General features: G+C 42.3%; 1 protein-coding gene across 8 annotated transcripts in view; it reads right to left on the reverse strand.

The window, feature by feature from the left end:
* Positions 1 to 23,284, reverse strand: part of SEPTIN10 (septin 10) — a 54,973-nt gene that overhangs the window by 22,451 nt on the left and 9,238 nt on the right. For 6 of the 8 annotated variants that reach the window (XM_084844538.1, XM_084844536.1, XM_084844537.1 and 3 more), the window contains exons 2-6: positions 16,315 to 16,383; positions 9,822 to 9,930; positions 8,364 to 8,559; positions 6,415 to 6,601; positions 495 to 656 (exon numbers count right to left, since the gene is read on the reverse strand). In XM_084844538.1, the coding sequence (XP_084700664.1) occupies positions 495 to 656; positions 6,415 to 6,601; positions 8,364 to 8,559; positions 9,822 to 9,930; positions 16,315 to 16,383 (723 nt within the window). The remainder of the gene's footprint in view (positions 1 to 494; positions 657 to 6,414; positions 6,602 to 8,363; positions 8,560 to 9,821; positions 9,931 to 16,314; positions 16,384 to 23,284) is intronic. The other 2 variants (XM_084844542.1, XM_084844541.1) reach the window with 1 other exon arrangement.

A 23,284-nucleotide genomic window follows, 5' to 3' on the forward strand; every position in this document is an offset into this window, starting at 1 on the left:
GGAAGCTTGTTTCAGTAAGTTTAATTACTTAGAAGGGAGGCAATTTGGGTGCGTATACTCCAGCACGTGGGCTGGGGAAGGGTTAGCATTTCCCGCCCCAGCTGCAATGCCCCTTGAAAATTGCCCCTGTATGGCAAGTTAGCTATGCTAACTTGCAAGAAAAATTGTCTTGCCATCAATGGACACTCAGGGCTCTTGGGAATAGATCCTTGTCCCTGGAGATTAGATTCAGGACCAGGGCCCCATGGGCCCAGGCTGAGCAACACTCCTGCCAGAGACCAATGAAAAAAGGAGTTTGCCTCAGTAAAAATGCTGGGGAAAGCCAGGGCACCCCTTAAGTGTTAGGTAACAGTGCCCCAAATTCAGACACCTGACCTGCTGTGGGGATAGCCACTGAAAAACAGAATAAGCACTCAAAGTTAGTGGGATTTGGAACTCTAAGATGGGCTTTTGCTAAATTTTAGAACGAAGTACAGGACCAGTAAAGGACTTACATTCATGGTGGCATTAATTTTAGCAATGCTCTCATCATCTGTTGGAAACTGATATATCTGGACTCCATTACTGACCAGCTCACTCATGATTTTGATCTTAAACTTCTGTAGTTCAGATTTAGAAATTGTATCTGCTTTGGCTATAACTGGAATAATATTCACCTATAAAAGAAATAAGATACCTTAACTATTTAATATTTTGACAAACTACAACATATGGCTGTGGTCCAAAGAAGTGATATACGTACATACATGTCAAACCCTGGCATGTAATCCGAATGTTTTAGACACAAGTCACTGCCACTGAAAAGGCAACTGCTTTTTAAACACAGTAGCAAATTGCCTCTTCAGCAGCACAAGCTACTGCAGTGAAAACCTGAGCAAAAAGCCACAGTTTCCGTCTATGTGCATAGTTCATTTGGATCTGGGGCCATATTAACTAAATTAATATATTTAAAGGAGGCTTAAAAAAAATTCTATCAGAAATTATACCAAAGCTTTACCTTTAAAGAAAGATGCCCGAAAGAAAAGATGCAACAGACCATACTGCTGTAAGGATTTTTTTTTTTTTAACCAAGATATTTTTCTATTTTTTTAAAGGAAAAGGAGAGACTGTTTTCTGTTTAATCAGTTTTATATATGACCACCTACCTAACAAAAACTATTTTCACAAAGACTCCCTTGCTAGCAATTGTTCCTTATTTGTACTCCAACAAACTGGCTATTACTATTGCTTAGTTCTACAAGTGCCTATTCCTTTGCCTTCCTCATTTCCAAGCCAACCAGATTTGAATACACCTCCCCTGTGAGCTGACAATGTTTCTTCTAAAGAAACATTGGCAATCATAACCAAGTAAAAATCCTTGATATGGGAATGAAAAATGCAGAAAGGTAGCTTTCCTGTCCCCTTGCCATCTGGTTATAGAGAAGACTGTTTATTTTGCTGCTTGGAGTATAATGTTTCTTTTGTACTCTGTCATTAATTGTAATGTTTTCCTGACTCAGCTACGAGCCCAAAACCCAAATCCATCCTCCATGCCAATGCCTTTAAACCTGACTCTCCAGCTAATTAGGAGAGTCCTTTATGACCTTATCCTCTGTCATAAGAGCTTCTCCACCTGTGCTCAATTAAAAATGCCAAGTGGAAGAGTTAAGACGATGAGTGAAAAGGATGGGAGGAATTGCAGGGCATGGCTAGAAGTGAGGATGTGGTGAAGGAGAGAGAGAGAGGAAGATTGAAAGGGATCAAATCCAAGTTCCTCTCCAGACCTTTGCTTGGCTATGACCTGTCATACTAGACCACTGGTCACTAACAATGAGCCTTCTACTGGCAAATCAGACAAAAAGTACTATACAATATCAAACATGAACCAATTATCAAATCATATGTTTATAAAACAAGCTGCTGTTTTAAAATCCATTTACTATTTTTATATGATTTGTTGCTGAAAAGAACTTCAATTTTTTGAAGCAAGGAATTTTCTGAAGCATAGAATTTTCTGAAGCCAAAATGGAGGCCCATCTCAAAAGGAAGGTTTATGTGTTTTCTAGTTCATTAACAACTCCACAGGATTAAATTAAATTAATACGTATTTCTCTAACATAATATATTCTTGCTGCCACCTATTTGCAAATACTGATTCGAAGTGCCACATAAAATGGCCAAGAGCATTGGGCTAGGGGAGACTTGGTTTCAAAACTTCACTCAATCATAGAGCAAATGGAGCGACCTTGGGCCAGTCACTATTTCTCAGCCTAACCTATTATATAGGATTGCTGTGAGGATAAAAGGAGGGGGTGGGGTGGATCCTGTACACCACTCTGGGCTCCATGGATGAAAGGTGGGATAAAAATGTAATAAAATAAATGAAAACAGAAAAAGAAAGGTTATAAGGATTATTTCATAAAATGGGTTGCCTAAAGCAGAAAATATAAATGTGGACCCTAAAGCAGGGCACAGTCTGAAGGTACATGATGCAGGCACCCTGCTGAAGCTAAGCAGGTTTGGATCTGATCAGTGCCCAGATGGGAAATCACCTATGTGCCCCATATATGCTACTTGAGTTAAGCAATGGAAGAAAGGCAGGATATAAATGTACAAAGTAAAATAAACAAAGCAACTTTGTAATCTTGGCAATAGGTGTTTGTTCAATATACCCACTGCTGGCTGCTATTAGTTAGATTTTTCTAGAATCATATATTTATACAGTCAGACGGAATCTCACCAAACACAACATTCCCTATGTAATTGCAAAGATACAGGTGTAATTCTCACCTAGGTGGTAAACCTGCATCTGGCCTGTAACACCTCAGACTGCAAGGAAAAGCTTACATGCTGGAACATACCCTCCTCACACATGGAGAAAAAACTTTTTTTGAGAAGTCTTCATTCAATCATGTGAGCCCCCCACCCCCATCTGCAGTCTAGTGGTACAGCCCAGGTACAGGTTCAGTAGCTTAGTTAAATCCAGGCCATACTGAACAGTCAGAACAGGAGGGGGCAGAGCAGCCGCTTGGCATGCAGAAGGTCCCAGGTTCAATCCCCAGCATCTCCAGGTAGGCCAGGAAAGATTCCTGCCTGAAAGCCTGGGGAGCCGCTGCTCAGTGTCGACAATACTGGGCTACATAGACCAACACCCTAGCTCAGTGTAAGGCGGCCCCCTAGGTTCCTAAGCTGAAGCCAAACAGAACTAAAGTGATGACTGGCGAATGAATGAGGAGTTAACTTTGCTCAAATTACTGTCCTAGAGTTTTAATTAACTTACCTACATTTAATTCAGCTATTTATGATGATAAATTGCAGCTCTACAAAATTCACTGCTTTAAATAGAACTGACTGAAGTGTCATGATTTATTATTTAAACATGGGCAGAAGACTATGCCCTTAATTTTAAAATTAATTTTTCACTCCCTCTTAGGAGTACTCATTTTAGTTAATGATATTTAGTCTTAAAAGTATGATGAGCAGTTACTTTAATTAGCATGGAACATCTTGCACAATGAAATGGCAGCAGAAAGAATTGCTGAAGGAAATCCTAAATGGACTAACACAAAGCCTAGCCCCAAAAAGCAATATTTACTTAGATCTATAGCAAATCAATAAAAGTTTGGAGTAGCCACAGTTCAACAGAACCCCTGAAAACTATTTATATATTACACTTTTAGATTGCCCCATGTTTTAAATTAAAAACATGATATATAAATCACAATAAAATAACATAGCACAAAATAAAATAGCACAGAGTAAAATCAGCAACAAAGAGTAAAATAGTGCAGCACACAATAAAAATAAAAGCCTGTGACCTGACTTCACAGAACTTTGCTCACAAAAAAGGCACATCCATCGAATTAGTAAGGCAAGATTACAGTTATTAAAATAAAAGTTATATATGCTTTGATTTGTAGGGTAAGAAATTTATTAAGTGGCCCACCTAGAAACCCAGTAATTTCCAAGTGGCCAGCAGAAAAAAAAGTTTGAGAACAGCTGTAATAATGCATCCTCAGATCACAAGACTTCATAGCCTTAGAAACATAACCATATGTGAACTGTTTATCTGAAATGGCAACTGTGAGAAAGTGTTCTAACAAATATCATGGAAGGCTTATATTAACTCTTGATTGCCATTAACAGCACAATCCTATGCACTTCACTCATAAGTAGTGCCACTGCGTTCAACATGACGTACTCCCAAGAGGTAAGTGTCAATAAGATTGCAACCCAAATCTATTTTAATTTCATCTGCCTTTAGAGGCCACATATTCAAAAGAAACCAGCAATTGCACACTTTTGGCAAAGTCTAAAGTTGTTGTTTTCTTTTGAACATGTGACCTCTAAAATAAGAGAAAATTAAAACAGATTCAATTAAAACAAGAGTTGAGATTTCTAATTGCCAGAAGATAAACTTCAGTACATGCCACTGGTCATGGTTATAGAGCTTGTTAGTACCAACTGGTTCCATTTCCATTTCTTTCCCACATCCCCACTGTCTGGCTGAATATGAAGCACAATTGTACGAAGCTATAAAACTAACTGGACAATGAAAATGCTGAATGGCTGCCTTTGTTTTTCAGTACAGTCCATCTCTACAACTTCTTGTTATGGGATAAGATCAGCACACACATGTCAGAGTCTATATTGAAGTCTTAATATGACCTGGATGTGGGTTTTAAGAAGCAGTCATAACAAGGAGGTTAACAGCAGGCTCCCATTTACTAACAGCCAATACTGATACAGAGTAGATTCAAAGGAATAACACATTTCTTTAAACAAGTGTAACTTAACCATACAAAAAAGATGGCACTGTTACCATTTTTTTGCTGTCCTATCACTGTAGGTAAGTTAGCTGACCCCTACACACACACACACACACACACACACACACTTCAATATTCTTATCTACTTCTAGTTTACAGATTTCTGCTTTTACAGACTTCTAATTTACTTATTTTATTGTAATTTTATTACTGAATCTTTATGTTACTTGTAAGCCACCTTGGAAGGATTTGTATCCTGAAAGGCAGATATCAATAACTGTAATAAACAAATAATCGAGATGCACCATTTCAGCTGCAACTCCATCTACTTCGGGTTCTTTACAAAATGTCATTCAACCCAACTGTCAACTCCAGTGGTCGGACAGAGTTTTCAATAGCCCACTTCAGTTTACATCCTTCTATAATTTTGTCATTTCCTATGCAACGTATCTATTATCCAGGATATTCCCAAGTGGGAGCCGGAGCTGGGAATTGGCTATGCTTGAGAGGACCCATCTGCTATGACCTCCGCCAATTAATCTAAAACCTACCTTCCCTGCTTACCAGGTATAAAAAGGGCAGCGCTATCTGAGACATTAGGTTGGAGATGGCTGTGTTTGAGAGGACTTCTAAGTTCACAGAGGGTTTACCATATTGCTAAAAACAGCACACTTTCTACGCTCTCCCAAATCTCCTCCCCCAAAAGAGAGAAGCTCACCCTCACCCCACTTCCCCGAGAGCAAACACAGAGTGCCAAATTATGAACACCTAACAGGTGGGGGATCAGCACCAGGTTCACAGCCATACTGGAAAGAGGTGGGCACATACCACAGATGTCAATGGCCTTGCTACAGAGCTATGGAGCTCGTTAGGCACTACTATTCTTTGTCTTGTTCCTTGGCAAAATGATGTTATTCTGAGTTTTGTTCAAAGTAATAGACTCCTTAAAAACTGTAAATGACCAACCATGTTCAAATAAACTTTCCGCAAGGGGAAGCTTGCTCAACTTCACTTCAATGCTATGCAATGTTTCTTTTTTACTGAAACCATTTTTCAGCCTTAATGCTAATATAAGATTTGACTGCACTGTTATAATGTCATGCTGACTGTACTTTCATAAACCTACTATATTTAAAAGGACCTGGGCCGAGCAATCCTATGTTCCCTTGGAGAGGGATAATAGGGAATAGCAGATTTCACCTCTCAAGGCCATAGACACTGCTATGACCTCAGGAGAGGAAACCCACCCATTCCCGCAGCCACTGAAGTGAGGTCTGTGGCAGCTTCTCTTCCGGGATTGCTGTTGTGATCTCAGAGAGGGTCGGGGAGAGTAGGAAGGGGGTGTGCTGGTGGGCTGGGAGGGGAGAGGGAGGCCAGGGATCCACTGGAACCAAAGGCCTCTCAAGCCCCAGCACTGCAATTCCACTAGATGGGCTCAAGAGGCCCGTCTAGTGGGAAATAGTGTATAAAGGAGGATGGAGAAGCAAAATTAGCCTCAGTTGCTCCTCCCACCCTGCCAGCAGTTGCCTGGCAGAGCACAGGAGTCTCAAAAGTCTTCCGTCCAGCAAGCAATAATCCAGTAGGGTTGCACCCTAAGTGCACTGTAAGGGATGAGCTACAAGAAAGGATTTTACTATTTTTGCTAAAGGTGGTTTTAAAATCTTACCTTGCTATCCAGATTTTTCATGGTTAATAAATCAAGAGTTTTAAGGGAATGCCCGGTGGGCGAAATAAAGTACAGGCACACGTGGATGCGAGTGTCATGATAATTATACAAAGAACGTTTAATTTTCAGCTCTTCCTGGAGGTAGGCCTCAAACTGTGCATCAATGTAATCCACTACTGGCTGATAGCTGGAGAGAGAGGGGAAAAAGAGTTTGTATTAGAAGACAGGAGTTTAATTTCACACCAGTATACTGCTAGACACAAAAAGTCAGAGGACGATAAAAATGACATTAACTTAACTCTACTTTTGCAAAGTTTTCTCTATATAAGCTGCTCAGAATATTGTAAAGTGCAACAGCTGTCCTCTTGATTAGCATATCATCATCCTCAAAAACAGAGAGGGCACAATCCATAGGATCCATCACAAATTTTGGCTGGCCCTGGCAGCCAATCCAAATTTGGTGTTACCACAATCCTGTCCCAGAGGGGCTGGGTGTTTCTCTAGCAACAAACTCAGCTTCAGAGGCAAACACTTCTGAAGTGCAACACAACGTCAGTAACAACTTGCATCTCCTTTCCAAGTGCAGGAGAAGGGCGAGGGAACATCCACATCACATGGTCCTTCAGAGTTGCTCTCCAAAACACACATGAACTTGAGCTGCCACCTCCTCGGCACTAAACAGTGGTCAGCATATGATCTGTTGCTGCTCTCCACCAATGCATCCCTGCTCATTGCAGGCTGAGCTGACTGGGATGGGGGGAAGGGGGCATGGATGCACTGACAGGTGCTTGAAGGAAGTGGAGGTAGCAGAAGAGGGCAAGGCGTCTGTCAGAAGGTGCTGCACTTTGGAGAGCAACTTCAAAGCACAGCACCACGTAAAATGGTCCCCTACCCCCCTCTGACCTGAATTGCTAGGAAGGGGCTCCGTTGCTGCTTCTTTCCTCTCCATCCCCATCTGCCCACCCCACTCTGTGAGTGCTGTCACAGGCACGTCTTCCCATCCCACCCCATATAGTGAGAAGCCAGCTTCTGCTCCCACCTGTGCCCGCCCCAGTCTGTCAGCACCAGGCAGTGCTCAGTGAGCACGCTGCCACCGCAGCCCATCATGCAGCATGCACAGGCCATTCCAATCAGCTCGGAATGGACAGGGTGGGGATGCAATGGCCGCCCACACACTGACCAATGCTTGGCATTGAGAAATGTTGGGAAATGGTGGGGAGAATGCTCAGCACCAGTTGGTGCTGGGAATGGGTTGTACAGGGGAGGAAGCAGCAGAAGCACACAGGTAGGGTGTGTGTGCGAGAGAGAGAGAGAGAGAGAGAGAGAGAGAGAGAGACTGACTTGTCATGCTCACCAGAGGAGAAAGGGACCTTTGCCATGGTTAGAAGATTTCTGAATGGCTGATAATCTAGCACAAATTAAATGCTTTCAAACAGCACTCCAGTAACTAGAGTCCACTAAGTTTCACTGGATTGTGTCAATTATTCTTTTTAAATGGCCAGTATCCAAAGATCTGTTCATTTGCAAGTCTAAAGGGACTTTGTTTTCCTTTGAACAGCTGCTACCCTATGACAGATGGCAGACTGCTTTCACCTGCTCAGTGAAAAAAAGTCAGAAATTGCACTGGAAACATGCAAGCCTTTGGGCAAGCATAAAGTAGCTTTTTGGAGCCTGACCAATGTTCCTAGGTTTGGGGCTTGTGCATTTTTAAAAAACACACTGTCAATATGACAGCAGGTTTTCTTCTATGACTTCAAGAAAATGTTGCCCGGATTAACATATATATAAAAGGACTGTCTTTCCAATAAGAATAAAAAGTTTAGAAAAACTTACCTGTAGTTTCTTTAAATTTTATGTTGAATAACTATACCAATACCACTACATGATGTAAATGCCAGAGCTTAGATGACATGTCGCTGGGCAAATTATTTGAATGAGGAGATACTAACCTATCATCTTTGTTTATCTGGTCACCAAATCCAACAGTATTTACAATCGTCAGCTTCAACCGAACATTGCTTTCCTGGAGTTCATAAGTCTCGGCTTTCAGTCTTACATTTGGCTGAAAGTGTGTTGACATACGGTCATCAAAACTGGTATTAAACAAACTATCAATCAAAGTTGATTTTCCAATTCCCGTCTCCCCTAAAATTAAAGGGAAGTAAAAATGTACATTTAAATAACAAATCCGACACACACAAATTTCACTGCACATCTCCCACTTGAAAATAATGCAAAATGACATTTGCTGTAACTTAAGAACGTAGTCAGAAAAGCCATGATCTCTTTCGGTATTCCGCTGTAGAAGGAGCTGATCATTATGTCATTAAATTTCCCCAAAGCACACACACAGTACTACACCCTATCTCCTCCTACTCCCCCACACCATTACCCAATTAGCCTTGCCCTCCCCCTGCCCTACGAGTGTACATTTCTCTCTCCCTCTCCCTCCCAATCTTGCAATTTCACCTCAATTTTACTCTTTTCATTCTATGGGAATAGTATCCAGGCTGCAGTGATTGTTTAGCTTCCTTGAAAGTTGTTTAGCTTCCTTGAGAATAAATCCTCTAATACAGAAGGCACCAAAGTGGAGTAAAGTAATTCCGCTCAGCCTAGAGTGTTTTTCTTCCCTCCACACATTCTTTGGGAAAAGCCTTATCATGAAGATATGGTTCCACTGGCTAGTTCTTGTTCCTGAACTATTAGGGGATGGGATGAAGCTTAGATCAGCATTGGTCTGGAGCTAAGTAGTAATGTCATAGTGCTGGCAAGTCTTGGGTTTAACAGGATACTCCCTCAAACATGCTACTTTTCTGCAAGGTCTTGGTGGAACCCTCAAGGCTCATTCAACTGTTTTCAGCCCCAGTTAAGCATTTCATCTGTTTATCTGAACTTCAGCTAGCAGTTTGGTAACAGGATATAGGTTTATTGCTAAATTCTTATTAGCAGACTTTCTCAAACACTGAATCAAGGACTAGTAACATACCCTGGACTGCTTCACATCAGCCCCTGGGTAGAAGAGAAACAATAATATTCTGAAAAAGACCTCTTTGCATATCTTTCTCAAACTTCTTTTAGCTCTGACAAGTATTTCACCAAATCTGGAAGCTTTGAGGAAAAGAACAGCATTTCTATTCATTAAATAGAATGATAGTTAAGTAGACTGCTAACCATATAGGTGCAGTAACCCATTAAGAGATCACCAAAGGTTTTGTGAAGCATATAAGGTGAAAACAATTAGGGACCAAATGAAAAAAGTATAATTACGCCTAATTCTGTCACCTAACCATCTTGTAGGCAATATCCACTGGAAAATGGTAACAACTTTGCCACCTTCACTACTTCAGATTGTTCAACAAGAGAGATTTTGAACAAATAATTCATACTGCTGACAGTATATCACTTACCAATACAGAGAATGTTAAAGCAGAACCCTTGATGGATAGACTTGTTAACCAATTGATCTGGTAAACTATCAAAACCAACATGACCAGATAAGGATAAGGGTCGGCAATTCTGCGGTAGAAAGAGAAGGATGCAAATTGGAATACAAGGTTGCAACACAATTTCTACATGACTGGCAGAGAATAATTGCCAAGCCTAAGCAAAATTACACCCAACATTTTAACAGCTTGCATAATGTGTCATTTGTTTAATTTTCCCCATCCAAATAAAATTCACTGTGGACAGATAGTCTGCAAACAGGGTTACAAAGACCAATGTAACAGCTGACAAATATAAGGCCACACAGGTGTTATGGTTACTGCTGCTTTATGATGTCCAGTCTTCTCATTGAAGAGAGGTTGAAGAGAAGTGGTTCTCAACATACTGAGATCTTGGGTTGATTACCTAAAAGTAGTATACAACACCATGGCCCATTAGAAGCTTATGTTCAGGTATGTTAGATTTGTATCAAGATGCACCACTGCACCTTCTGCCCTTCTTTCATCAAAGTTCTTCCTTGCACCCCTTTCATAATTCCGTCTGCCAGCTTCCCCATTAGCCTGAATCCCTTTTGGTTTTCCATTCCTTCAAGAGCTTCCTATCCCCTCAGTCCTTTCATTCCTGTCCTCCTCCCTCTTCTTACCTTGCACACACTGATGTGGGTTTTCCAGAAAATTTTGAATTGGAAAATTTGCCAGTGCAAAGTAGGTTAATTTGCAAAGGGTCATTTGCATAGGAAAATGTTCAGTTTTCATTTAAAAAAATGCTGTGATGCCCTAGAGTGGGCAACTTGTGGCCCTCCAGATGTTTTGGCCTACAACTCCATCATCCCTCACCATTGGCTTTGCTGCCTAGAGCTGATGGGAGCCATAGGGCAAAACATTTGGCGGGCCACAAGCTGCCCACTCTTTCCCTAGAGAGATCTAATTCAGCATGTTTATCGTACTTGTATTTAGTAAATGACAAAGCTAAAAAAGTACCCATGTTAATTTTTTGATCCAATACACTACAAGTATTTGACCTGGAATATTTGAAGAAAAAAATTAAAGCATACTTAATGTAATTTAAATGTTATATTATGTAGACATTTGTAATGGAATATGTGCAAACAGTTAAAAAGAATACCATGTACTTCCTTCATATTGTTTAATTTTATGAAAAAAACAAAGGTACTGAAAACTGTTGGCACGCTAATTAATTTTAGCAACCCAAAGAAATGTGCTGATATGCTGACAACCACTCATCTATTTCAACAGAGTTCAGCTCTCTTCCACGAAGGTTGTTGGTGCACCTTCAGTTTCACTGTCACTATTTATTAGTTTCATTTCACTCTGAGACATAGATGTATTTCAATATGTATGCTAGGGATAATCACCTGAAAAAATTAATTACAACTTTGAAACCGCCAATCTTGCTTAATATTATATTTGCAATTGGCATACGTTCACTTTTACTGATGAACTTAAGATTTTTTTCTGGAAAAATTTCCACCCCACATCACTACTTGCACACCCTTTTCTGTGCTCTTGTGTTGAAGGGGCCTTCCATCTGCAGAGGTTTCACTTTAATATGAACACAGAGTCCTATGGAACCTGACTGTAGGGAAGAGAAAACCAACAAGAGGAGTACAGGAATCAATGCCCCGTTTTTTTAACTTTGGGCTGTTCCACTATGTTTCCTAAGGAAGATACTGCTGTTTCCCCCAGAAAACAAGTAACATCTGGACACAACACACACATATACACACATCTTTAAACACCAGCATATGTACAGTCAGGGCCAGAAATATTGGAACAAGGGTAACTGTTTTAGCAGTTGGCCTCTGTACACCACCACATTGAAGTCAAAAGGAAACACACCCAGATGGGAGTGAAGTCAGGACTGTCAGCTGTAATTCAAGGGGTTTGACAAAAGTGGGGCACTAGCCATTCAGGAAGGACAGCCAGTGACATACACACACCCCCATCGTTGGTGGCTCATAAGTAATGGAACAAACCAACATCATTTCAAACTTAAGGATCACCTTTAATGCCTGGATGAAAATCCTTTGCAGTCAATGACTGCTTGAAGTCTGGAACCCATGGACATGACCAAATGCTGAGTGTCCTCCCTCGAGATGCTTTGCCAGGCCTTTACTGCAGTTGCCTTCAGCTGCTGCTTGTTTGTGGGTTTTTCTGCCTTCAGTCTTATCTTCAGTAAGTGAAAAGCATGCTCTATTGGGTGGAGATCAGGTGACTGACTTGGCCATTGAAGAACATCCCATTTCTGTCCTGGAGAAACTCTTGGATAGCTTTTGCTGTATGTTTTGGGTCATTATCCATCTGCAATATGAAGCGGCATCCTATCAGTTTGGAAGCATTCGGCTGAATCTGAGCAGAAAGTATAGCCCTATACACTTCAGAATTCGTCCTGCTGGTTTTATCAGCAGTCAAGTCATCAATAAACACCAGTGACCCGGTTCCATTGGCAGCCATATATGCCCATGCCATAACACTGCCTCCACCATGATTGGCAGATGATGTGGTATGCTTTGCATCATGAGCGGTTCCTTTCCTTCTCCATACTTTTCTCTTCCCATCATTCTGGTACAAGTTAATCTTGGTTTCATCAGTCCAAAGAATCTTATTCCAGAACTGGGCAGGCTTTTTTATGTGTTTGCTGGCAAAGGATAATCTGGCCTTTCTGTTCTTGAGCGTTACCAGTGGTTTGCACCTTGTTGTCAAGCCTCTGTATTTACATTCATAAAGCTGTCTCTTGACTGTAGATGTTGACAATGACATGCCTACCTCCGCAAGAGCGTTCTTGACCTGGCTCGATGTTGTGAAAGGGTTCCTCTTCACCATGAGCAGAATTCTGTGGTCATCCACTGTAGTTGTCTTCCGTGGTCTTCCGGGCCTTTGCTGTTGCTGAGCTTGCCAGTTAATTCTTTCTTTTTCAGGATGTTCCAAACCGTTGTGTTGGTCACTCCCACTGTTTTTGCTATCTCTCTGATGGGTTTATTTTGTTTCCTCAGCCTAATGATGGCCTCCTTCACTCGCATGGACACCTCTTTGGACCTCATGTTGGGGGTTCCAGTGAACAGCTACCAAATGCAAATGTAACACTCAGAACCACCTCCAGGCCTTTCATCTGCTTGCTTGGTCATGGGGTACCCAGGAAACAGGTCACACCTGGCCATGCAGCTGCTTGTCAGCCATTCGTTCCATTATTTATGAGCCACCAACGATGGGTGTGTGTGTATGCCACTGGCTGTACTTCCTGAATGGTTAGTGCCCCACTTTTGTCAAACCCCTTGAATTACAGCTGAAAGTCCTGACTTCGTTCCCATCTGGGTGTGTTTCCTTTCAACTTCAATGTGGTGGTGTACAGAGGCCAACTGCCAAAACAGTTATCCTTGTTCCAATATTTCTGGCCCTGACTGTACATCTGGGAAACTTGATTGGGCCATGCTTCCCAAATGCATGTACACTGGTATTTAGATATAGATTCATATATGGGATGTGCACACTTTACATGTTTGCAGGGGTCCATAAACTCTGGCTTGGCAATTATTTGTAATCATCACAAACACCATCAACCCAAATTCTTCTGGCATGTGCTGAGAACGCAGCAGAAAGGCTGATCTGCCACCTTACACTGGGCTTTAGAGAGGCAGAAACAGGTTGAGAGGCCTGCACTGCTTCTGCTTTTCCTGAAGCATAATGCGAACTGAGACAAGAGCCCTTTCCCTCCTCTGAGTCATCTGAACATGCAGAGAATTTCAGGGAAGAGTGGGGCCTTTTTTCACACTTCATGCTGGGCTTCAGAAAAAGAAGGAAGCCTGGTGAATCCTATTCACTGCTTCCCCAACACTTAGTGCAGCTGAGATCCTGGCTTCTTGCATTCCATGAGGTCACTATGCATGAAAAGGACTCAGAAAAGGTTTGGTATCTTCTTTCCCACACCTAGCACTGTGAAGGACCCCTCAGCCTCCAAGTTCTTCGCAATCTGTGGAGAACTCCGAAGTGGGGATTTTTGTGTTGGCCACCTGCTGGTACAGGACTGGACAAGATGAAAGAGAATCTATGCAATTTTGATTAGTGTATCCATGACAAACACAAAAATACACTGCACATCACAGACATCTCATGTAAATGCTTATTTTCTCACATGAAGATTATCTCCATATAGGAAAATTGTACAGTGTGATGAATCATCTACTTATTTATTTATTTTTAAAAAACATTTGTATCCCACCATCAAGATCGCAGGGCGGCATACAGATAAAATCAATTTAAACAGTATAAAACAATTAATAATTTAAACAGCTAAAACATATTAAACCATTAAACAAGCTAATGCCAATTAAAATCTAAAACAATAAAACAGTGTGCAACTTTAGGTAACCCTCAAAGGCTTGGGTAAAACCAATGTTTTTACTTGGCACCAAAATAAAACCAATGTATGAGCCAATTGGGCCTCCAAGGGGAGGGCATTCCATAACCGGGGTGCCACAGCAGAGAAGGCCCTCAGCCACGTCCCTCCACAGCGTATGTCTTGCACTGATGGGACACAGAGGAGGGCCCCTCCAATAGATCTCAGTCCTCGGGCAGGCATATATAGGCAGAGCTACTCCTTCAAGTATTGAGGTCCCAAGCCTCTTAGGGCTTTAAATGTCATCACCAGAACCTTGAATTCTGACTGGAAGTATATTGGCAGACAGTATAATTCCTTTAAAACTGGTGTTATATGATCTTTACAAGATGTTCCTGTCAGCAGTCTAGCTGCTGCATTTTGCGCTTGCTGCAAATTCCGAGTCGTCTTCAAGGGCCGCCCCATGTAAAGTGCATTGCAGTAGGCAAATCGGGACGTTACCAGCGCATGTAGTACTGTGGCTAGCTTATCCCTGTCCAGGAAAGGCCGTAGCTGGCCCCAAGTACTCTGGGCCACGGAGTCCACCAGGGGCTCCAGTGATAGGAATAGATCTAGGAGTACTCCCCAGCTACACACCTGCTTCTTCGGGGGGAGTGCAACCCCGTCTAGGACAGGTCGCTTACTTAATTCCCGAACTCAGGAACCACCAACCCACAGAGCTTCCATCTTGTCAGGATTTCGCTTTAGTTTACTGGCCCTCATCCACCCATTATAGCTTCCAGGCACTGGTCCAGCACATTCACCACCTCAGCCAACTCCGATGACAAGTAGAAATAGAGCTGAGCATCATCAGCGTACTGGTGACACCCCATCCTCAAATGCCTAATGACCTCACCCAACGGCTTCATATAGATGTTGAATAGCGTGGGGGATAGAACAGAACCCTGTGGCACCCCACAGCTTAATAGCCATGGGGTAGAACAGGAATCCCCCAATACCACTTGATGGAATCGGACCTGTAACACAGTGCCCCCAACCCCCATCCTGCAGAGATGATCCAGTAAGATACCATGATCAATGAATGAACTGTATCATACATCAACCAATATGTATCAGACCCATCGGTCAAGTCTTCAGTGAAGGAGAGTACTAGTAAATTGCCTGAGTCTATCTTGAAACAGAAGACTGAATTTGATCCAACAACATCCAGATCTAATTCTGAGGCTGCAATGGTGTCTATGCTCTTGCTTTCTCAAAGGCTCCACGGCCTCTTCCATCTTGATCTCAATGCTGAGCATTTTAAAATGACGTTCAATTCCATTAAGATCAATGAGACTTACTTCCAGATAACATGTTTAAGGCAAGAGTGTTCGGCTCACTCTGTTAAAACAGAGGCCCACTACTTTCCATCCTTTTTTAGGTATGTGGGGCGGAACGTACACAGGAGGCTGGTGTGTATACTAGCAGACTAGCTTATGGCACCCTATCTGAAGGAGTTTGGGTAGAAGGCAAAGACATAAAGACTGCTCTGCTGGGGCCACTCTCGACAGTTTACAATTCTTGGAAAAAGCAACAGAGGGACATACTCTTAAATATGCCTCCAACCGTTCGTTAATGTATTCCAAATGCAATAGCTAGGAAATACTGCAAGATGCTTCTGGCCGCACAGTATAGTCAGTCATAATTGTATAATCTAAACTGAATAATAAATTTATTCTTAGATGATTCCACTTTTTTAGCATTTTAATTTTAATATCTACCTTGCTATGCAAAATTATTATAATCCACACAAAGCATGGCCTGACCAGGTTTCTATCATTCCTTTTAATATTAACCAGCTTTAAATACTCTTATCGTATATTATCCATAATGGTAACAACCTCCAGAGAGGTAACATGTTTGTCTGTTATGGCAAAACCAACGAAGAGTCTTGTGGAACCTTAAGGAGTTAAAAATGTATTATGACAGGAGCTTCCACAGACTCTAGGTTATGCCATAATTAATGTGTAAGTCTTTAAGATGCCACAATACTCTTTGTTGCTTCTGTTCTAGAATGATAATGTAAACAGAATACCCTATAAAATCATTTAATTCTTTACTCACTCTCCTTGCATCTTGATTATCTACTGGTGCATTAGATGGTGCTCTCATTCCGATATCAGGTTGATAGCGCTGGAAAAAAGTAAACCAAAGCATTAAAACATGGAGAGCAAACGTCAAAGCAATGGGGTAAGGAAAGAACTAAGGCTGTGACCTGATTAAATAAAATTTGAATTGATTAATCACATGAATTTTAGTTGATTAATCAATCAATCAAATGTGCATATGGACAAAAACAAAAGCCTGCTTTCTTATTTATAGAGGATGCACACATGTTATAGCAGAAGAGACACACACTGTTTGTGACTGGGTTCAGACAACATGAACACCCACACTCAAGGCTGAGTATGTGTTGAGTGTGGCTCCTGTTGAACCGTGGGTGGTTGTTAAAATGTAGGTTGTTGTGTTGTGTGAACCCAGCTGTGCTAACAAACCATGGTTTGTTAACCACAAACAACCCATAGTTCACAACCCAACAACAAACCATAGGTTCTCTTCGTGGATTGTTTGTGGTTAACAAACCATGGTTTGTTAGCATGGCTGGGTTCACATAACAAAACTACCCATGTTTCAACAACAACCAATATTTGTATGACAACCCACACTCAACCCATACTCAGCCTTGTGTGGTTGTTGTGTTGTGTGAACCCCGCCTCTCTCTCTCTCTCTCTCTCTCTCTGTATACACATACATATACATGCACACACATACACACACAGAAGAGAATGCCTCTTAAGACGTGTGCTTGCCATCTGAAGTTTTTATAAACACTTGCACTTCTTTCTTACGCACTAACCAATTAATTGGGGATACCTTTTCAGTGAAGGTATTTCAATCAATAAATCTAAATGATTAAGCACTGCAGCCCTAGGAATCACATTGTAGTACAGTTCATTAGAAAAAGGGCAGGAAGGGTGCAATCCTATGTACAATGATGTGGGAGTAAGTCCCACCGAACACAGTGTGACTTACTTCTGAGTAGGCATGCCTAGGATTGCACTGTAAATTCTTTTGGAGATGGTTTCCAGCACAAAGAAGGAAAGAATAATGATTGACAGCTAAAGAAGTAACCCGGTATTTGAAGAAGAAATCAAGCTATATAGTCTTTTCTATGTTGTACAAAACTGAATCTGAAAGACCTACGAGGACTTTTGCATTTCTAACTCACAGTACCTATGCAATAGTAGTTGCAACAAATTACTAGCAGGTTGGGTAAAATGTCTTTTGTAGTGTGGTAAGAAATTTAGAATAGAAATATAGCTACAAAAAAGAATTTGCACCACTGATTATCTCAAAAGCTCAAGTCTTTACCCCTTCATGGATCACTGCCTTGCTGTGGTGAAGGAGCTTGCGTAACTCAGTGAAGCCAAAAGCTATGCCGTGCAGGGCCACCCAAGACGGACAGGTCATGGCGGAGAGTTCTGACAAAATGTGGTCCACTGGAAAAGGAAATGGCAACCCACTCCAGTATTCTTGCCAAGAAAACCCCATGGAACGTATCACAAGGCTAAAAGATATGACGCCAGAAGATGAGCCCCTCAGGTCGGAAGGTGTCCAATATACTACTGGGGAAGAGCAGAGGGAATTTCCAAGTAGCGCCAGAAAGAGTGAAGCGGCTGGGCCAAAGCCGAAAGGACACTCAGCTGTGGATGTGTCTGGTGGTGAAAAGAAAATCCGACGCTGTAAAGAACAATATTGTTTAGGAACCTGGAATGTAAGATCAATGAATCAAGGTAAGCTGGAGATGGTCAAACTTGAGATGGCAAGACTGAACATCGACATCTTGGGAATCAGCGAACTAAAATGGACAAGCATGAGTGAATTTAATTCAGGTGACCATTATGTCTACTACTGTGGGCAAGAATCCCTTAGAAGAAATGGAGTAGCACTCGTAGTCAACAAAATGGTGGGAAAAGCAGTACTGGGGTACAATCTCAAAAACGATAGAATGATCTCAGTGCGAATCCAAGGCAAACCATTCAACATCACAGTAATTCAAGTCTATGCCCCAACCACTGAGGCCGAAGAAGCTGAGGCTGATCGGTTCTATGAAGACCTACAAACACCTTCTAGAACTAACACCAAAAAAAGATGTCCTCTTCATCATAGGGGATTGGAATGCTAAAGTAGGAAGTCAAGAAATCACCGGGATAACAGGCAGGCATGGCCTTGGTGTACAAAATGAAGCAGGACAAAGGCTATTAGAGTTTTGCCAAGAGAACACGCTGATCATAGCAAACACTCTTTCCAACAGCACAAGAGGCGACTCTACACATGGACATCACCACATGGTCAATATCGAAATCAGACTGATTATGTCCTTTGCAGCCAAAGATGGAGAAGCTCTATACAGTCAGTCAAAACAAGACCTGGAGCTGACTATGGCTCAGATCATGAGCTTCTTGTTGCAAAATTTCGGCTTAAATTGAAGAACGTAGGGAAAACCACTAAACCATACAGGTATGACCTAAATCATATCCCTGATGAATATACAGTGGAGGTGAGGAATAGATTTAAGGGATTAGACCTGATAGACAAGAGTGCCTGAGGAACTATGGACGGAGGTCCGTAATATTGTTCAGGAGGCGGCAACTCAATCCATCCCAAAGAAAAAGAAATGCAAGAAAGCCAAGTGGCTGTCTGATGAGGCTTTACAAGTAGCTGAGGAAAGAAGGGAAGCGAAAAGCAAGGGAGAAAGGGGAAGATATATCCAACTGAATGCAGAGTTCCAGAGAATAGTAAGGAGAGACAAGAAGGCCTTCTTAAATGAACAATGCAAAGAAATCGAGGAAAACAATAGAATGAGAAAGACTAGAGATCTTTTCAAGAAAATCGGAGATCTCAAGGGAACGTGCTATGCAAAGACAGGCATGATAAAGGACAAAGAAGGCAGGGACCTAACAGAAGCAGATGAGATTAAGAAGAGGTGGAAAGAATACACAGACAAACTATATAGGAAAGATCTTAATATCCCTGATAGCCATGACAGTACGCTCACTGAATTTGAGCCGGACATCCTCGAGAGTGAAGTCAAGTGGGCCTTAGGAAGCATTACTAACAACAAAGCTAGCGGAGATGACAGTATTCCAGCTGAGCTATTTAAAATCCTAAAAGATGATGCTGTTGAAGTGCTGCACTCAATATGCCAACACATTTGAAACACTCAACAGTGGCCACAAGACTGGAAAAGATCAGTTTACATTCCAATTCCAAAGAAGGGCAATGCCAAAGAGTGTTCAAACTACAGTACAATTGCGCTCATTTCACATGCCAGCAAGGTGATGCTCAAAATCCTACAAGCTAGGCTTCATCAGTATGTGAACTGAGAACTACCGGAAGTACAAGCTGGGTTTCGAAGAGGCAGAGGAACGAGAGATCAAATCACCAACATTCACTGGATCTTGGAGAAAGCAAGAGAATTCCAGAAAAACGTCTATTTCTGCTGCATTGACTACGCTAAAGCCTTTGATTGTATGGATCACAACAAACTCTGGCAAATTCTTAAAGAGATGGGAGTACCAGACCACCTTACCTGTCTCATGAGAAACCTGTACAAGGGCCAAGAAGCAATAGTAAGAACCGGACATGGAACAACCGATTGGTTCAAAATTGGGAAGGGAGTACGACAACGCTGTATATTGTCGCCCTGCTTATTTAACTTATATGCAGAGTACATCGTGAGAAACACCGGGTTGGATGAATCACAGCTCGGAATTAAGACAGCTCGGAGAATGATCAGCAACCTCAGATATGCAGACGATACCACCCTAATGGCAGAAAGCAAAGAGGATCTCAAGAGCCTCTTGTTGAGGGTGAAAGTGGAGAGTGCAAAAGCTGGTTTGAAACTCAACATTAAAAAAACGAAGATCATGGCATCTGGCCCCATCACTTCCTGGCATATAGAAGGGGAAGAAATGGAAGCACCGACAGATTTTACTTTCTTGGGCTCCAAGATCACCGCAGACGGTGACTGTAGCCATGAAATTAAAAGACGCTTGCTCCTTGGGAGGAAAGCTATGGCAAACCTAGACAGTATAGTACGAAGCAGAGACATCACCTTGCCGACAAAGGTTCGTATAATCAAAGCTATGTTTTTCCCAGTAGTAATGTATGACTGTGAGAGCTGGACTATACGGAAGACTGAGCGCTGAAGAATCGATGCTTTCGAACTATGGTGCTGGAGAAGACTCTTACGAGTCCCATGGACTGCAAGGAGGTCAAATCAGTCCATACTAAAGGAAATCAACCCTGAGTGCTCATTGGAAGGACAGATACTGAAGCTGAAGCTCAAATATTTTGGCCACCTAATGCGAAGAGAAAACTCCCTGGAAAAGACCCTGATGCTGGGAAAGATTGAAGGAAAAAGGAGAAGGGGACAGCAGAGGATGAGATGGCTAGATAGCATCACCGATGCAATGAATATGAACTTGAGCACACTCCAGGAGAGAGCGCAGGACAGGAAGGCCTGGCGTGCTATGGTCCATTGGGTCACGAAGAGTCAGACACGACTTAACGACTGAACAACAACAACAACAAAGTTCAAGTACAGTAAGATGGCATTTTACCTACAGCAAGAACCAGCCTCTTATATATAAAGCCATATAAAGACTATGGCTTTATATCTGGAAGATGACACTACAGCTGTGATACAGGACAGGCTCCTTTACCTAAACCTCCCAGAACCTGACCCCTCTAAAAACCAGTATTTCCCTCCTTTTCAAAAGCCATCTAACATTGCAGTCCTATACAAGTCTACTCAGAAGTTAATCTCACTAGGTTCATGGTACAATCCTAAACATTTCTGCTCAGGAGTAATACCCTCAGTGTTTAAAAGGACTTATTCCTGAGTTGGTGTGTAAAGGATTGCAGTCTCAATGACTAGATAAGTGTGTGCAGGATTGTAGCCTAATTTGTCATATGCAACAGAAGTTTGGGCTGTTTCCCCTACCCTAACCCCCCCCCCCCCCCCCGTGCACAGGACTGCATGGAGAAATCAGAATATGAAAAGAGCTTAAATGAAGACAACACTTTTAGGAACTGCCATGATGATGGAAATGACTATGTTCTATTTTCCACATAGCACAGTTCACACTAGGGATACTGGAAAAATTCGAGCCAGATTCTAAGAATCCGAGCTGCGGAATCCACTGCGGAGCCATCCCCTCAGGCCATGCGGAGTCCATGGACTTTCAGATTTATTCTTACTTTCCCAGAATTTATGCATATTTATTCGTAGGAAAATATGCAAATTTCTGCTGAAGAGAAGTTGAATGGAATAGGGGACAATATGCTAAATGTTATGTAGTAAGGTACGTTATGCAAATTGTTACAAAACATCTTACGTAATTATTTGCATATTTTTCCACATGACGGGACAAAAATTCACATCCATCTGTGAGCAGACAACAGAGGAAAAGGTGCCTGACAATCCGCGAAACACCGATGGAGTGGATTTTACAGAGTCCGTACATCCCTAGTTCACACTGAAGCTTCTGCACACAATCCTTTGCACAACAAATCAAGGGACTGGGAAAGGGGCGGTGGCGTGGAGGAGACAGAGAGAAAGAAGCTGTTTGCACAAGACAACAGGGCCTAAGTAGCAACAGAGGAAGGCCCTTACAGCAAACAGTTATTCCCCAGGGCAGGGGTTGATAGAACCAAAGAGGCACCATCTTAAAGTACTGGCAGCCATCTGAGGCAGCCTCCTACAGTGGAAAGATAGTCTTATCAACTGCCTTGTTGACACCAACAGCAACGGTCTGTTTCATATCAGGTACAGCCAGAGGAGTCCGCCCCCGCCGAGTAGCCGCCACTCCTGCAGCTGGTTAGAACCAGTTCCAGCTAGATCGCTTCCCACCCAGCTTGCAAGGACAGGTCAGCCGTAGAGACATGTCAACTACGCATGCTTAATGAAGTTCATGAATATTATGTGGCCCACCCCGCATAGCTAATAAGGTCATTATACTGAATGTATATAAGCTGTACCAAAAACATCTAGGGTGTGGTTCTCCTTTGTGGCGTTAGCCGCGAGAATCCACCCAAACAGTGCTGTTTGACTCCTGCCAAATTAAACTGCGTTGGACTGAATCTCAGAGTTCTGTGTGTCTCTAAGGGGATATTGGCATACCCCTCCTAGAGGGAAGGAACATAAGCATAATTTGTGCAACAGGGTGCAGCACCTTTTTTCTGCAAGAGCTACATTGGCTTGGGGGTAATCTGCCAGTGTGCAGGGGAGCGGGGGGAAACATGCTGGCAGTGGCTGAAGTCAAAACCAAAACCAGGCAAGGCCAGTCCTTCTCTCTTTTTGCCACCCCCTTTTGTGTCTCTCTCTTCCTCCCTGTCCAACAGGCTGCTGGGGCTGGGACAGATCACTCTTGCCAAAGGTCTGAACTGACTGCCGAGCCGAGGGCTTTTGGAATTAGGCCAAGGGCCGTATATTGCTCATCCCTGCCCTAAGGGTTAGAAATAAGGCAGAGGTCTGCCTTATTAAACTGGTCTGGGGGGATTAGAAAACCCAAAGGCAGCAAGGGTGTCCTGTGTACCTGACCACTGAGGAAGAGCAGTGCTAACAACGCTTTCAATAACAAGCCCACTTGGCTCTCCAGAGGTTATTTCATAACATAACCAAAACTGAATTCCAGACATTATGTTTGTGGACTAATACAAATGCAGTTAAAGCAACCATTTTGCTTGCCTACTGTAGAGAAATACAGCTGGCACTGAGGAAGTTTCTTCTATTCACATCCATTAAGAAAACATTACATATATATATTTTAAAAACCCTTAGCCTTACAGAACTAAGTTTGACAAGGGAATACATTCTGCTGAAATGAGCATGGAACTGAAGTAAGCACATCTGTAAACAACAGGATGCCATGACATGGCTAATTGTCTCGATGCAACCATTCGTCGCTTTACAACAATGCTGCAACACTGATATCAAAGTACCAAGCAGTTTATTTCCCGGTGTCCT

This window comes from Heloderma suspectum, chromosome 3, assembly GCF_057233095.1.
Source record: "Heloderma suspectum isolate Gila_16-S chromosome 3, 16-S_ref, whole genome shotgun sequence".
Taxonomy (NCBI): Eukaryota; Metazoa; Chordata; class Lepidosauria; order Squamata; family Helodermatidae; genus Heloderma; species Heloderma suspectum.